Below are 15,705 nucleotides of genomic sequence, written 5' to 3'. Positions count from 1 at the left end.
TTATCCTGTTCCAAAACTAATTACTGTAGCTTTATAAGTCTTAAAATCAGGTCATGTTTGCACTGTTTTAGGTCCTTTGTATTTTCAATACGTAGAATCCGTTTGTCATTTTCTAAAAAAAAAATCCTGTTGGGATTTGGACTGGGTTTGTGTTGACTCTAGTGATCAAATTGGGGAATTTAACAATATTTGACATATTGTTTGTCATGGCGACAATATTATACTTAAAAATAGTCTTCTGACTCATGAAGAAGGTATATCTCCATATATTTAGGTCTTCTTTGTTGTAGACTTATCTATCTTTCCATGTAGTTCTATCAGTTTTTGCTGCATGTATTTTGAAGAACTGTTATTAGGAGCACAAACATTTAGGAGTGTTATGTTCTCTTAATTAACTGACTCCTTTATTACTAAACAAAAAACAACTACAAAAAAAAACTTTCTTTATCCCTGGTAATATACTTTGCTCTGGAATCTTCTTTGGTGTTAAAAGTTAAAAAAGCCACTCCAGCTTTCATCTGACTAGTATTAGCATGGTAGTGTTAACCTTTTTATTTGAATATCTTTGTATTTACAGTGTGGTTCTTGTAGGCATATAGTAGGCCTTGCTTTATTACCCAATCTGACAATCTCTGCCTTTTAATTGGCATATTGAGACAATTTCCATTTAGTGTGACTACTGATAAGGTTAAGTTGAAGCCTAGCATCTTGTTTTTTCTATTTCTCTCATCTGTTCTTTGCTCCCTTTTTCTTCTTATTTTGCCTTTTGGGGGATAAACTGAGTCTTTAATGATTCTAATTTATCTCCTTTGTTGGCTTAGTAGCTATAACTGTTTTGTTATTTTAATGGTCCCTTCCGGGTTTATAGTACACATCTTTAACTTAGCACAGACTACCTTCAAGTGATACTAAACTACTTCACGTGTATAAGAACTTTACAAGAGTTGTTGCCATTTCTCCCTCGCTCCTGACCTTTATACTATTGTCATCATACAATTTACTTTCACATTTTTTTCTAAACTCCATACTACATTGATATTTTCCTTTAAACAGTAAGTTAACTTTTAAAGATATTTAAATCATAAGATAATGGCTTTATATGTTTACCCATATGGTTACTGTTTCTGCCTTTCCTTGTTCCTTTGTGTATCTCCACTACCACATCTGTTGTCATTTTCCTTATGCTTAAAGGTCTTCCTTTAACATTTCTAAGGTGCAGGTGTGCTGGTGAATTCATTCATCTCTTATATGTTGGGAAAAAAATCTTCATTTAATCTTTGTTTTTGAAAAATGTTTTGCTGGGTACGATATTGTAGGTCAACAATACTGTTCTTCAAGTATATTAAGAGATAGCATTCTATTGTATTCTCCTATGTCTTGTTTCTGACAAATCTGATGTCAGCCTTACCTTAGTTCCTCTCTGTATAAAACGTCGTTTTTCTCTGACTGTTTTTAAGATTGCTCTTTATCACTTACTTTGCGCCATTTGATTATGATATGCCCTGGTGTAGTTTCCTTCATGTTTCTTATGCGTGGGTTTCATTGAACTTCTTCAATCTGTGAGTCTATAGCTTTCATACACTTTGGAAAATTTTCAAGCCATTATTTCTTCAAATATTTTTCCGAGCATCCCTTCTATCGTCTCCTCCAGGGACCCCAGTTACACACTTATTAGGCTGCTCGCAAGTATCTCACAGCCACTGGTATCTGTTGATTTTTCTGAAGTCTTTTTTCCTGTGTTTCATTTTGGACAGCTTATACTGCTATTTCTTCAAGTTAATTAATCTTTTCATCTACAATGTCTAGGCTAGCATTAATCCATCCCAGTATATTTATCATCTCTGGCTCTGTAGCTTTCATATCTAGAAGTCTGATCCAAATCTCTCTTTTTAAAAAATATTTTTCATGTCTCTACTTAACTTTTTAAATCTGAAACATAGTAATAACTTGTTTTAATACCCTTGCCTTATTCCAACATCTCTGGTAGCTCTTGATTGGTTTTGATTGGTTGGTTTTCCCACTCATCATGGGTCATATAATCTTGCCTCTGCATGCATGGTAATCTTTGTTTGGATGCCATACATTATGAACATATGTGATGGTTAATTTTACATGTCAAACTGAGTAGTCATGGGGTGCCCAGATTAAACCTTATTTTTGGGTGTGTGTTTGAGGATTTTCAGATGAAATGAGCATTTGAATCGATGGACTCAGTAGAATGCCTTCCCCAAGGTGGGTGGGCATCATCCAAGCCTTTGAGGGCCTGAATAGAACAAAATACAAAAGAAGGAATTCACCCCTTCCTGCCTGATTGCTTGAGCTGGGACATTAAATGTCTTCTACCTTTGGTATTCCTGGTTCTCAGGCCTTCGGACCCAGACCAGAATCTACATCATCAGCTCCCCTGGTTCTCAGGCTTTGGACTCTGCCTGAATTACACCACCGGCTTTCCTAGGTCTCCAGTTTACAGACAGCAGATTGTGGGACTTCTCGGCCTCCATACGTACGTATGTCAATTCCTTAAAATAAACCTCTTCCTGTATACAGGCATACCTCAATTTATTGCGCTTCACTTTACTGCGCTCCACAGATATTGAATTTTCATCAAAATCAAGGTGAGAACCTCCACCAACAAATTATTATAACTTGCTGAAGGCTCAGATGATGGTTAGCATTTTTTAGCAATAAAGTACTTTTTAATTATGTACATTGTTTTTCTAGACAAAATGCTGTTGCACACTTAACAGACTACAGTATAGTGTGAACATAATTTTTATATGCACTAAGAAAGCAAAAATTCATGTGAATCACTTTATTGTAATACTCGCTTTATTGCGGTGGTCTGGAACCGAACCCGTGATATCTCTGACGTATGCCTGTATATGTCCCATTGGTTCTGTTTCTCAAGAACTTTAATACAACAGACATTCTTGAGCTTTGTTCTGGGATATGCGGGTCAATTACTGGAAAATAGTTTCACTCTTTTGAATTTTGTTTTTAAGATTTGTTAGGCAAAACATAAGCATCATTTACTCTCAAGCAAGACCTTCTGAGTACTCAATTTCCCTAGAATTTTAAGGTATGATTTTTGGCCTTGTGTCAGGAACTGTTGCCTCAAATCACTTAGATGGTTTCTCTGACCTTGAGTAGTTCTGTCCCACTCAGGTGCTGATCAATATTCTGATGAATACTCAAAGGCAACCTTTCACAGATCTCCCGAGTTCTCGCTGTGGAGCTCTCGCCTCTGGGTTCTCGGCCTTGTGAATTCTAGCTACCTTTCTTTCCCTGGACTGTTGGCCCCACCTCCTCATCTGAGGGTCCTGTGTCACAAGCTGGGTACTCTCTCAGTGCAGCAGGCTGGCATAATTGTAGGGCTTACAGCATCTGTTCCCTAACTTCCAGAAAGTACTGTCCTTTGTTACCTGATGCCCAGGGTGTTACAGACTATTGTTTCGTTTACTTTGTCTAGCTTTTTTCTTTTTATTACCATCAGGAGGATAAAGTGGGTACCTATAAATACAGCTTGGCTGGATGTAGCTATCATTTGCTTCTTTTTTAAATGATAGGATAGATAATGAAATTAATTTTACAAATTACCTATAGAGGAGGACAACAATAGGTTGGATGGAACTGGGACAAAAGCTAGGCTTCTCTAAATAGAACTTGTTTTACAAATTCACTTTGGATCTTGTAAATACGTTATTTATAAAATAAAATAAAAAATCTTTAAGTGCAGTTCCAGTAAAATGGAAAGCAAAAGTGAAACAAACTAACTGTATCAAATTGGTGGCAGGACGACAGAAAGAAATTATTTCAAACATACTCTAGAGAGATAGAGGGTAAAGACAAAAAGAACTGCAAAACATCTTTAAAATATTTTCAATAACATGCTGGTGATAGTGTTGATATTGTTATTTTTAACACTTGTGTGGCTATTATAAAATAAGATATAAATAATTATGCTGATGTCATTGAAAACTGGTATTTCCAACATTGGAGGAAAAAAATACAATTGTAAGATAGATGAGGTTAAGTAAAATCTCTCTTGCACCCTGAATTTTTATTGTACCCATATGGCATCAGGATGAATATTCACCAAAAAATAATCTCTATGTATTTCCTAGCTCTGCCCTCTGAAAAGGCCTAGAAATGTTGGCTAACTCAAAAGCAATAAGCAATCTTAGTACCCAGAATGTAGTCTCTAAATACCATTTCCCATTGAAAGGAACCAGGGTTCCTTACAGAAACAGCTCCTTCAAGAAAGGCTTCTGGGCTGGAAATGTACAAGGTGAGCTTGGAACATCTTGCCAACACTAGGAAGCAAGGAAGGTATCTGACCACTAGGTGGTGTCACAAGAGCCCTAGAGCCAAGCTGGAGAGAATCCCACAAGTCAAAACCAAGAGAAATTAAGCATTGATAAGAATAATAACTACAGTGGATTGAAACACATGAAATGTTTTAAAATCCATGACATCACAGTGATTCTTAGAACGGAGTCAGAAGAAAGACACACACACATAAACCCTTCAGGCATCTTTGGATAATGCCAGGAAGACAACTCATTATTATGAAAACTACTTAAATAGAAAGAATCAAAGATTTATACTGCCTTAAGTACACAAACCAAACCTTAGTGTGCAGAATAACTGATTATAAGATTCTCTTTGTAGAAGAATCCTAGCCTTTAAATGAAGCAGGAACAATATAATCAGGCTATCGTCATTTTGCAGCCTATACTAAACTGATCTAGTCAACATCACCATGACGAGTAATATCAAAAAAAGAGGGGCATGTAAACATCAGATTCTATTAAGTATGCTTGCCAAACAAAATTAACCTGACTCTGACTCCCAATTCCCAGGAAATATGAAGAACCAGAGAAACATGTTCACTTATACCAGGGGGATGTTAAATAGCAAAATCCAGACCATAAAACCCCCTAGAAGCCAAACAAACCTGTTTCTTCAGTGAATAGAGAGCAACAACAACAACAAATAAATCAAAGGAGAAATCTATAGACAGAGTTAACTGGTATACTTGCCCTCCCACTGAAAGTAACTAGAAAACTGAACAAAATACATGAAAAAACTGTTCAGATAGAGAACAACAGGCAGCACATGACCGTGACCCCTGAGAGAAGGGAAAAAAGCTGAAGTGAGTCCCGCTTTCTACCTGGAGGCACTTTCTAGACCTCAGTAAAGGGAGGGAGAACCCAGGCAGAGCACACCGATCTCAGAGGCGGCAGGGACCAGAGTTCAAGGAGACTGAGGTACCTCAACTATGGAGGAAAAGATACCAGAAAAATGGGACCTACAAAAAAAAAAAAAGTTCCAGAAATCAGCAAGGGGTTTCTTCAATCTTGGACTGAATTAAAGCAGCACCTGGTAAGGTAAAATTTCTCGAGGATGGGCAAATGACAACTACAGACAGAAAGAGCACTATGCGGAGGCTGGAAGCTGAACAAGTCCCAGAGTTAACAGAGGCCTGGGAGACATTATATTCCAGCTAGTCAGTGTGAACGCACCTCCTGAATGTGGTCTTCAGTAGGGCCCAGGGGAATCACGCCTTAGTTGTAGGGCTATACTAGCTCTGAAGACTACGATATACACCTCTCTAACAAATCTTAGAAATAAGACTAGAAAGATCAAGCTGATCCACACATAACTTAACAGACTACCAAAACAATCTTCAATACTTTTTAAAGGAAGCTACTAAAATCCAGGCACTCAACAATATAACATTCAGTGTCTAGCATCAAAAAAAAAAAAAAATCACTAGACATGCAAAAAAGCAGGGAAAATGTATCCCATAACTAAAAGATAAATCAACCTATAACAAGAGATCAAGAAATTACAACAGAATTAATTAGCTTACAAGAGCTTTAAGAATTATTTAAAAATAAACTTGAGAATTAAAAAAATAAAAATAAAATGGTGACCATACTGAGGAGAGAAATAGAATACATAAAATAGGACCAAGTGGAAGTTTTAGAGCTAAAAAATAAAAAATCAGAAATGAAAAATTCACTTGGTGGGCTTAACAGCAGATTGGATCAATGAATTTGAAGACAGCAACAGGAACTACCTAAACTGAAGCAAAGACATAAAAAGGTGAAATACAGTATGGGGAATATAATCAATAATGTTATAAAGGTTATGTGAGGTGCCAGATGGGTACTGGACTTATCGGGGGGATCACTTCACAGATTGTGTAGACGCCTGACCACTGCGCTGTACACCTAAGCTGAAGTTCAATAATACTGAATGTCACCTATAATTAAATATATATTGTTTTGTCCAACTCAAACTAATACAAAAAAATTTTTTTAAATGACATAAAAAGCTGAGAAACAACAACAACAGAACAGCACAGGCTCAGTGACCTGTGCAACTAACTATGTAAAGTGATCTAACATATGTATACAGTCCCAGAATGAGAGGCAAGGGAAGGGAAACAAAAAATTTGTGAAGAAATGTGAAAACTCATTGAGCTGTACACAGAAAGGGTGAATTTTACTAGTTGTGATTATGCTTTAATTAACCTTATTTTTGAAAACGTATTTATTCACCGATGACATGATCACCTACACAGAGTCCTATGAAATCTATAAAAAAACCACCCTAGAACTAGTAAGTAAATTTAATAAGGTGGAAAAATGCAAGGTCAATATACAAAAATCGGTTGTATTTCTATGTATTAGCAAAAAACAATTGTAAATGAAAAGTAAAAGGATACCATTTACAAGATTAAAGACCATGAAATATACTGGGATACATAAACAAAGTATGCATGAAACCTGTACTCTGAAAACTACAAAACATTGTTGTGAGAAATTAAAGAATATCTAAATGAATATAGAGATGAGCTTAGTTCTTTGGTTAGAAGCCTTAATATTTTTTTATATCAATTCTTTCCAAACTCATCTACATATAGATCAACATAACAATCAAAATCTCAAGACTTGTTGTAGAAATTGATAAATTGATTCCAAAATGTATATGGAAATGCAAAGGTACTGAAATATATAAAATAATTTTGCACAAGAACTACCCAATTACAAGGCTTACTGTAAAGCTATCCTACCCAAAAAAGAAGTGTGGTATTATCTTAAGATAGAAATATAGATCAATGGAAGAGAACAGAGTCCAGAAAGAGACACACATATATGGTCAACTGATTTCAACTCAAAAATGCCAAGGTAACTTGAAGGGTAAAAAAATGCTACAGAAACAACTGGATATCCATACAAGGAAAAAAAATGACGCATGACACTGGTCACAAAACTTAACTCAAAATGGAACATAGACCTAAACATGAAAGGTGTAACTATAAAACTTCTAGAAGAAAACATGAGAAAACATTTGCATTGTTGGAACTGCCTAAAATTCCTTAGGCAGGAAACAAAAAGCACTAACCATAGAAGTAAAAATTAATAAGATGGTGTTCATCAAAATTAAAAGTTTGCTCTTCAAAAGACAATGTTAAGAAATTGAAAAGTCAGGACACAGACTAGAAGAAATTAATCAAACTATGTGGCTATGCTGGACAAACAGATGACTCACGTCCTGGGCTAGATGGTGTGAGATTTCATCACGCCACTCAGACCGATGCCTGATTTAAAACTTATGAATTGTTTATTTCTGGAATTTTTTGTTTAATACTTTTGGACCATAGTTGATCACCGGTAACTGAAACTACAGAAAGCAAAATTGTGGATAAGGGGGGACTACTGTATATCATTTGTTAAAAAACACTCACTGAGCTGTATTCCTAAAATGGATAAATATTATTGTATGTAATTTATATCTGATTAAAGTTGATTGAAGACATACATCAATCTATTATAGCATCTGGACCTCAACAGGATCCTGAGTTGAACAAGGACAACTTTTAAAAGGAGGGGAGGGGATTTTGAACATGCCAAATATTGGTTGATATTAAGTAATGACTATTAAGCTCAGTGATGGGCCCATGGATTCATTTTACTTCTTCTCTCTGATTTTGTATGTTTGACATTTTCTGTGATATAACACTTAAAGAAATTAAAGCATCAAACATTTAAAGGATTATTATGTAGAAAAGAAATTAGAAGATATGATATGGAGGAAAATTTGGAATCAATGTAAGAATTGAACTAGCTAAGACAGCAATGTGTAGTAGCCTCGTAAGGCAGGTTGCTCACACTAGGAATTGTTGATGCCCAGACTTCATAACTACTTGTCGAAGTTGTAAGAGAGGAAATTACTACAGTTAGCAAGTGCTGGGCAGGCTGCCCTCTAAGCTCGCTTTCAACTGTAAGCTTCCATTAACTGTTGATCTATGAATCTGACTTCTTGTACAGTTTTCCCAATCAAGTCAGCACCCCATTACTCCCCAGCACTATCAAATAATTATCTATACTATTTACTTCTTATTTCACAAAAACTATTTCACATACTTTCTATTTTCCCAATTTTAATATATATTTGATATGACCTGTTCTTAAGCCTTTCAGAAGTCAGAATTATGCTGTATACCTCATAGAATTTTTTATTCCTAGCACAATACTCTGTACGTATTGAGTCATCAAAATGCTTTCTTAACATTACCTTTCAAATCAATGATATTTCGTAACATTGCACTCCCTTCTCTTGCCATTCATGTTGTATTTTCGCCCATCGCCCCCCAAGCAGAGACTATATCCTGTAGCACATCTGTGTCCCCCAACCCAAGCTAGAACAGGGCTCTGTGCATATCTACGAATAAAATGAATAAAGAATTCCTCCTACATATGGAGGCTCTTAAGTTTCTGAAGTGATGATAATGCATTCTGATCATCAAATTCGGTTTCTGAGACTCCCTTAATCACTGAAAATGTCTTTATTCTAACCGCACAGGTCATACACACTGTCACCCATGTGGTTGCCCCTTCCATGAGCATGGAGAAAACTGAAAAATGGTTTGGTTTTCCTCCGTCTTTCCCATCCTGGTGGCCTTTCTCCTGAACTCCCCAAATATTCAATGTCTTTATCCTGCCCTCTGACCACCCGAATGAGAAGTAGGCAGGGGACGAACACCTGCAAAATGTCCGGCACTGCACTAGACACTTTACTTTATCAACTCATTTAATTCTTACAACGACTGGAGTAGGTATTATCTGCATTTTAAAGATGAAGAAGGTGAGGTTCAAAGTTTAGTAATGTGCTCAAGCTTGTAAATGGTGTTATCTGGGATTTGAAACCAGACCATCCTGGCTCAAAACCCATGTATTTTTACAGAATAAAAAATAATCCTCTTTCTTATACAAGTCTTGAAATAACAGAACCTAGAGAAAAATATTTTTGTTGAAGAGAATACTTTCTCTGTAGCTACAAGTGCAACTTACAATGAAAGCTTACTCATTCCATAATTTACCAAGAAAAACGTCCAATTTCAACAACCACCAGGGGGAGCTAAATCCTAAAAAGCGTAGATAAGCTTCCAGACAAAAAGTCTCCTTTGGACCATGACTCCTTTTAGAAAGATAAATCTGAATAAATATTCTGCCATAAGTGACTCTTTCTAGGAAACAAATCCGATGATACTTTTTTCCTGCTTAAAACCTTCCAAGGATCCCTGTCGCAAACTATCTCACACATTAACTGTGATATCCACGACTTCTTCACACTTGCCCGTCTCCTCCCACTCTCCATTTGAACCCCATAACACACTTCCCTGGCTTCCTCAGATAACCTTTCCTTTACGCCTCCACCTCTCGGAACACACCGTTTCTTCTGGCTGACTGCACGCGGCCATCTCCCGCCCCCCAGCCCTTCTCTTCAACAACAAACCACACATCAAACTCCCATTGGTCCTTCAGCTCTGCTCAAAACAAGTGTCAGCTCACTTCTGACCTTCTCGGACCATCCTTCTACCACAATGGGTCAATTTATCCGACATACTAGTATTATTCTACCATCAGGTAAATCTTTCTCTTCCTGCCCATATGACGTTTCAAGTGAATGTCTTCAGCGCCTTGCTAGACTAAAAGGTCCTGGAGGGGAAGAACCACGCTTTATAGGTATTCTGGCACAGCTCAGGCACGCAGCAAATCCACTTGAGGTGCTGAACTGAAGTGAGAACCCATCAGTTCGCACCTGTGGATTGTTCCAGAGGCTACCTCCAAAGGATCAGGAGTCATTTTCATAAAGACATCTTAAGTTCTTCACCTCATGCTCAAAACCATCTTAAAAACTGCAATCATCAACATTCTATCTGAATATATATATATATACATATATATATGTATATATATATATATATATATCTCAAACTTACCGTCTTAGTTAAATAAAACATGAATGAATATATCAAAAGAACTGCATTTTCCAGAGGTGTGACACTCGCTGGCTCTTCGGGATTTGTTTCCAGTTGCTTTTTTCCATCAACAGCATCAACAGGAGTGCTTTCGGTTGTAATTATCCCTAAAATCGAGAGGGAAGATTAGTATTTTATTTTATGCTTTAGAAAAAGAATTGTTTCTCTTCATGTAAAATATTTATTGACGTCCCACAAAATATTAGTCGCTGTGCCTGGACATGTGGTTCTCTTAAGGACAATTATATAGAGAAAAATAGTCAGAATCCCCGTTAGAGCCATCATACCCTTCACCTATAAAATTAACGTATCTCCAACACACTCTACCCCTCGTCAAATTAGCTGAATTCCTCTCCCTGCTGTGACTCCACCTATACTTTGAAGTGGGTAGCGAGACCAGTCCTGGGCTGCCAAGCCTTGTGGTATCACACAGTGTAAAGCAGATACATATCTATGCTTCTAGACCATAACCTTTGAAAACAAAAAAACAGTAATGAGTTCATGTGACCATTTTGGACAGACAAAAGAACACAATCAACTGTTCTTCTGATTTACTGGTAAAATGAGTGGGCTACACGAAAATCAGAAAGTTATTGACACCATTACGGGGGCTGTATTTTTAAAACAACTTTCTCAATTCAGATGGAATGAGTAGTTCTCCCACTGGATGGTCACTGTGCTCTGTGAGTAAGATACTATTCACTAGGGTCAGTCTACACTGGGCAGTTCCACACTGCAAAGTTCTGTACTATTTCCTATAATCATACAGCATAAAGATACCGTGACATAAATACCCTCTTCCTGAGCTACACTGTATTCTACGGGGAGGGTGGGTCACACACAGAATTTGTGAGTTTTAGGGCGGTGTTTCTCAAACTCTAACTTTGAAAAGATCAAAATTTCCTGGGGGGCCTGATAAACACATTGCTGGTCTCTACCCCCCGTTTCTGATGCTGTTGGTCTGGTTGAAAAAACTACTGTTTGAGAGCATAAGGCTTTTTAAGAATAATATTTTAGACTAAAATTATTTGGATAAGCTGATGCTAGCCAGTCATTGGTTTGTGGGTTAGTTACAGTCTTGGGCCTGTTTCCTCTGCTCTATCTCCATCTGCATTAACGCCTGCTTTTCTCTGTTGGGTCTGGGATTTCTTATTTTTAAAACTCGTTCATACTGGATTAGTCTCCCCTCTATTTCCTACCTTTTACAACATATCTCCTAGGTCTTCTTTATGATATGCCTCTACTTTGTATAGAAACATCAGCACACTTTACCTGGGTCTACGTCTGTTTCAGTATTCAGCTTCTGTGACACTTCTGAGACCCCTGTGTCACTAGTCACAGGTTGATCCAAATGGCTGGGCTCTTCAGGACTCTGCATCTTCAGATCTTCTGTGTTCTCTCGTGGGAAATATTCTTCCAGTGGTGGTTGTATCTCTACAGGGCAGAAGAAGGTATTGGGGCTGGCAAAGCTCGCTGACACTCCCCATTCAGCTGCTGTCACTGAGTTAGCACCCCAGTCACACAACTCCAGGGCACCTCACCAGTGCACTCCGTGTGCTGGCAGCCCAGGGAGCACAGCTGGCCAGGGAAATAAAGAGTTTCGATTGCTTTTTTATCTCACTTCACAGATGGCTAATCTACATTAAAAAAAAATTACAAAGGAACCCTTATTCCAAAATAGTTCATAAATAAATACATTTACGGTAGGGATCTCAATAACCTCACTTCCCTTGGCAAACCAACATATGCCCACACAGATATACGTGGAAGAGCATCCCAGTCAAGAGCAAAAATAGGAAACATGTCTTCTCCACAGAAATAACATGCTCTTTTAGAAACAAGCATGCTTGTTTCAGAGCTCACACAGAGAAGGGCCTCACATACAAGGGCAGCTTGCTGATGTGCCTTGCAAATATTTTCAAAGTACCTCTTAAGAGTCAAAAAGAGAGAACCCATTTCCATCCCTTAAGAGGCCTGGGGCATAGCCCAATGAGACCAACAACAAAGATGAATTTTTTTGAAACCTCATAAGTTACCCTGAAAATTTGAGTTTTACATTCTAATCCAAAATATATCTGCTTTGATGAAATGCAAAGATGGTCCGCTCTCCAAAATCTCAGGAAAAACTGGCACTCTTGGAAGATACATTTATGCTATGGCTTTATGTCCGCCTGGTCCTCTACCACATACCCTCAGTTCAAATACCTCAGCTTGAAAAGCATGGGGCCAGCGAAACGAGCATGGAGCTGGGAACCAGCTTATGTGAGGATATTGGTTCAGGGTCACTTCACTCACTGCTGAGTGAATGGCTCCTGTGGCAAGTGCTGTGTTACAGGGTTCTGCAGCCTGGTTCAAATGCTTGATTAACCTGAATGCAAGAACCCCAGGGCCCAGCAGGATTTAACAGACTTTGGTGACTGCTCCAAAGAGGCAGGAAAGAACATGACATCCACAGGAGATGAAAGCTGGGCGGGGATGGGGGCATGGGAGGATGCAGAATCTCAGGCAAGGCACTGATTTATTTAAGAGTCATGCCAGTCAGTCCTTGGTCCAACAGCAGTTATTTTATAATCAAGAAATTGTGTTCAAAAAAAGCCCTTTTATAATTTTACACAGAACTTAATGCTTGGTTAGTAGGGCCACTGTGTACATCATTTCTTTGTTTATATCTTTATCTTTTTGGAAGGTTTCCTTTTGAAAATGTTACCATTCTCAACTGTCTTAAGGAGAGAACAGGGTAAGAAATCCTTCTCCATGCCTAAAAGAAGGCAGGCATGGTCATGTGGACGTCACTGGGCTGCCTCTTGCCTTTAGACACGCTGTACACTGTGGACAGAGCTTTACAAATACTACAGGTATGAGGCACCTCAGCAAACCCCCACCCCACACCTACTTCTCCAGCCCAACGCGACAAGGCCATAGGCGGTACTTTACCTTCCGCGGGTCCGCTCCAGCCTTCCTCTGGAGGCCGTGCCGTGGCCAGTGGTACAGTGACCTCCCCTGTGGAGTGTCTGTACCTGACAAAATAGATCAGGTCTTGAACATCATCCAGCGCTGCAGACTCTTCAAATATGTTACTGTCCTTCATGCCCAGATCTCTGTTTTCGGCCACACGAGTATCGAGCATTTTCTCTGCTACACTCAGGATTTGTGACTCCGACGTGCGGAAGACCTTATCTAGGACTTTTTCCACATTATAGGGCAGGCTCTCCCGCTGTGCTGACTTCAGTTTTAGTGACATTTCTTGGAACATGGCTTCCAGCTCATAGACATCAAAGTACTTCTGGAACCGCAGCAAGGACTGCTGTTCTTTAAAGAAGCTGCTTAGTATCGGCAAGTGCTCCATGTGGTCCCCATGCTCTGGCTTTGCAGTTGTGCGTGAAGTCCCAGGGAACAGGCCATCTTCACGTCCCTCAGAAGCATCCCCCTGGCTTCCTGTGTCCATGAATCTCTCTAAGTCCTCCTGGTCCTCTTTTGAGACTTCTTCGACCCCAGGCTTCTCTGCGAGCCGTGAGGTCTTCAGGTGTTCCTCAGTGTTGTCTTTAAGATAATCAGAATCTTTATTCTGAAAGGCTTCCCCTACCTCTGGAGTCTGATTTTTTCTCTTGTCAGGAACAAACATTCCCTCAGATGGGCTCTGTGCTTTCTTATCTACAAGAGGGCTTTCTTCTTTTTCTACCACCAGACCACGAGGTTCCCTGCCTAGTATGTCGACCCCTTTGCCCACAGTTTTACTTTTGCTTTCAGTTTCCAAAATACCACTGGTTTCTTCTTTGTTTTCTTCAGTTTCTGCATCAGTACTAACGGTGCCTAAAATACCTCCTTTGGGGACTTGGGGGTTGACATCCAGCTGCCTGTCCTGCATCTCAGGGCTTTTTTCTTTAGACTGTTTTGCACTTACAGCATTCTCATCCTCCAGGAGTTCTTCAGGGATGTAACCGTCATCTTCCACTTCTGGTTTTTCAGGATGGAAACCTGGTACTTCCGCGCTATCATCTTCGCCTGTTGTTTCTGCTTTCTGAGTGCCCGGCTTTGGATGAACATATTCTTCATCTAAGGTGTCCCCACCTAAGGTGTCCCCGGTGACCTCACCCTCAGGCAGCCCTGTCTTCTCATTCACTTGCTCATTAACTGCAGCAGCCACATCTCTTCCTTGTTGCCAGGACAGATTTCTTCCTGGAATGGGACCCTCTTCTTCCAGTTCTCTTGACAAACCAATTTCATCAGGAGAAGAGAACCTGGGTTGATTTTGAGTTTGAACAAGCGGTTCCTCTTTAAAGTCCTCGCTTCGATGCTCCACTGAAAGCGTGTGCGGCTTTGGAACACTTACTAACACATCCACTTGCTCCTTTACCCTGTCTTTGGATGCATTTTGCTGATTGTCTCCCATGAGGGGTGCAGCACCCATGGGCTCCTGTTTCATCTCTTCCTTCACTTGATACCTTTCATCTTTATGTTCTGATCCCCTCTCTGAGCCACCTTCCAAAGTCTGCTCTCCAGGCGAGTCTTCATAGAGCATTCCTTTTGAGATATGAACAGCTGCTCCTTTTAGGTCATTTTCTTTGTTATCAAAGGCTGATTTGATTGTTTCTTTACCTTTTTCAGTAGCTGGCAAAGAATTGACGTTCCGGCTTTGAGGAGAACCGTGCAGAGTCCCACCTTCTTGCTTTTCATCCTCCAATCCTTTCTCATCCTGCACTGGGTCCCCCTTGGATTCCTCAATTGTCCTCCCTTTTCCTTTAATGTGAAGTTCTGTGTCCATTTCTGGGTCTTTGTCGTTATTTGTTTTAGGGGCTTCTACACTCAAAAGACCATCTGCTGCCTTCTCAGGATCAATATAATCTGTTGCTAACTGTGGTTTCCCCCATTCACTGTCGGGGACTAAAGCTTCACCGCCTTCCTTTTCTTCCTCTGAGTCAGAACCCTCTAAATCCATACCTGTTTGTTCTTCACCTTCTGTGACAGCAGAGAAAAGAGCATCCTCCCAGGTTGTTACTATATTTTTATCATCGTTTTTGATGCCAGGGTGCTGAGCTGCTTCAACCTTATCCTCTTCACTTGAATTCTGCTCTTTATCTGTTAAATATTCCTCAACTCCAGGTTTCAGTGGTGTTTTAAAATCTTCTCCATCTGTAAAGGTTAGTAAGGGTAGCTCATCAAAGTTTTCTTCGCTTTCTTCCTCGTCTTCCTTCCCAACTACATAATACTCAGCATCCAATTCCTCATCAAAATCATCTTCTAATGAAGTAACAAGTCTGGTTGTCTCATCATCGGATACAATTGCATCTGCGGTTGAGCCAAGTTTGGTTTTCAAGTCCAGAGTCATTTCTTTTTTCAAAAGTTTATAAGCATCAATCTTCTCCTGCTCG

General features: G+C 39.2%; 1 protein-coding gene across 1 annotated transcript in view; it reads right to left on the bottom strand.

Moving 5' to 3' along the window:
* MIA3 (MIA SH3 domain ER export factor 3) overlaps window positions 1-15,705 on the bottom strand; it is a 74,606-nt gene that overhangs the window by 20,311 nt on the left and 38,590 nt on the right. Inside the window, exons 5-7 of the mRNA XM_019639594.1 lie at window positions 13,271-15,698; window positions 11,609-11,770; window positions 10,298-10,443 (exon numbers count right to left, since the gene is read on the bottom strand). Of these exons, the coding sequence (XP_019495139.1) occupies window positions 10,298-10,443; window positions 11,609-11,770; window positions 13,271-15,698 (2,736 nt within the window). The remainder of the gene's footprint in view (window positions 1-10,297; window positions 10,444-11,608; window positions 11,771-13,270; window positions 15,699-15,705) is intronic.

The sequence above is a fragment of the Hipposideros armiger genome, unplaced genomic scaffold (assembly GCF_001890085.2).
Source record: "Hipposideros armiger isolate ML-2016 unplaced genomic scaffold, ASM189008v1 scaffold_45, whole genome shotgun sequence".
Taxonomy (NCBI): domain Eukaryota; kingdom Metazoa; phylum Chordata; class Mammalia; order Chiroptera; family Hipposideridae; genus Hipposideros; species Hipposideros armiger.
The sequence above is the reverse complement of the archived record's forward strand: the minus strand, read 5'-3'. Positions and strand labels throughout refer to the sequence as shown.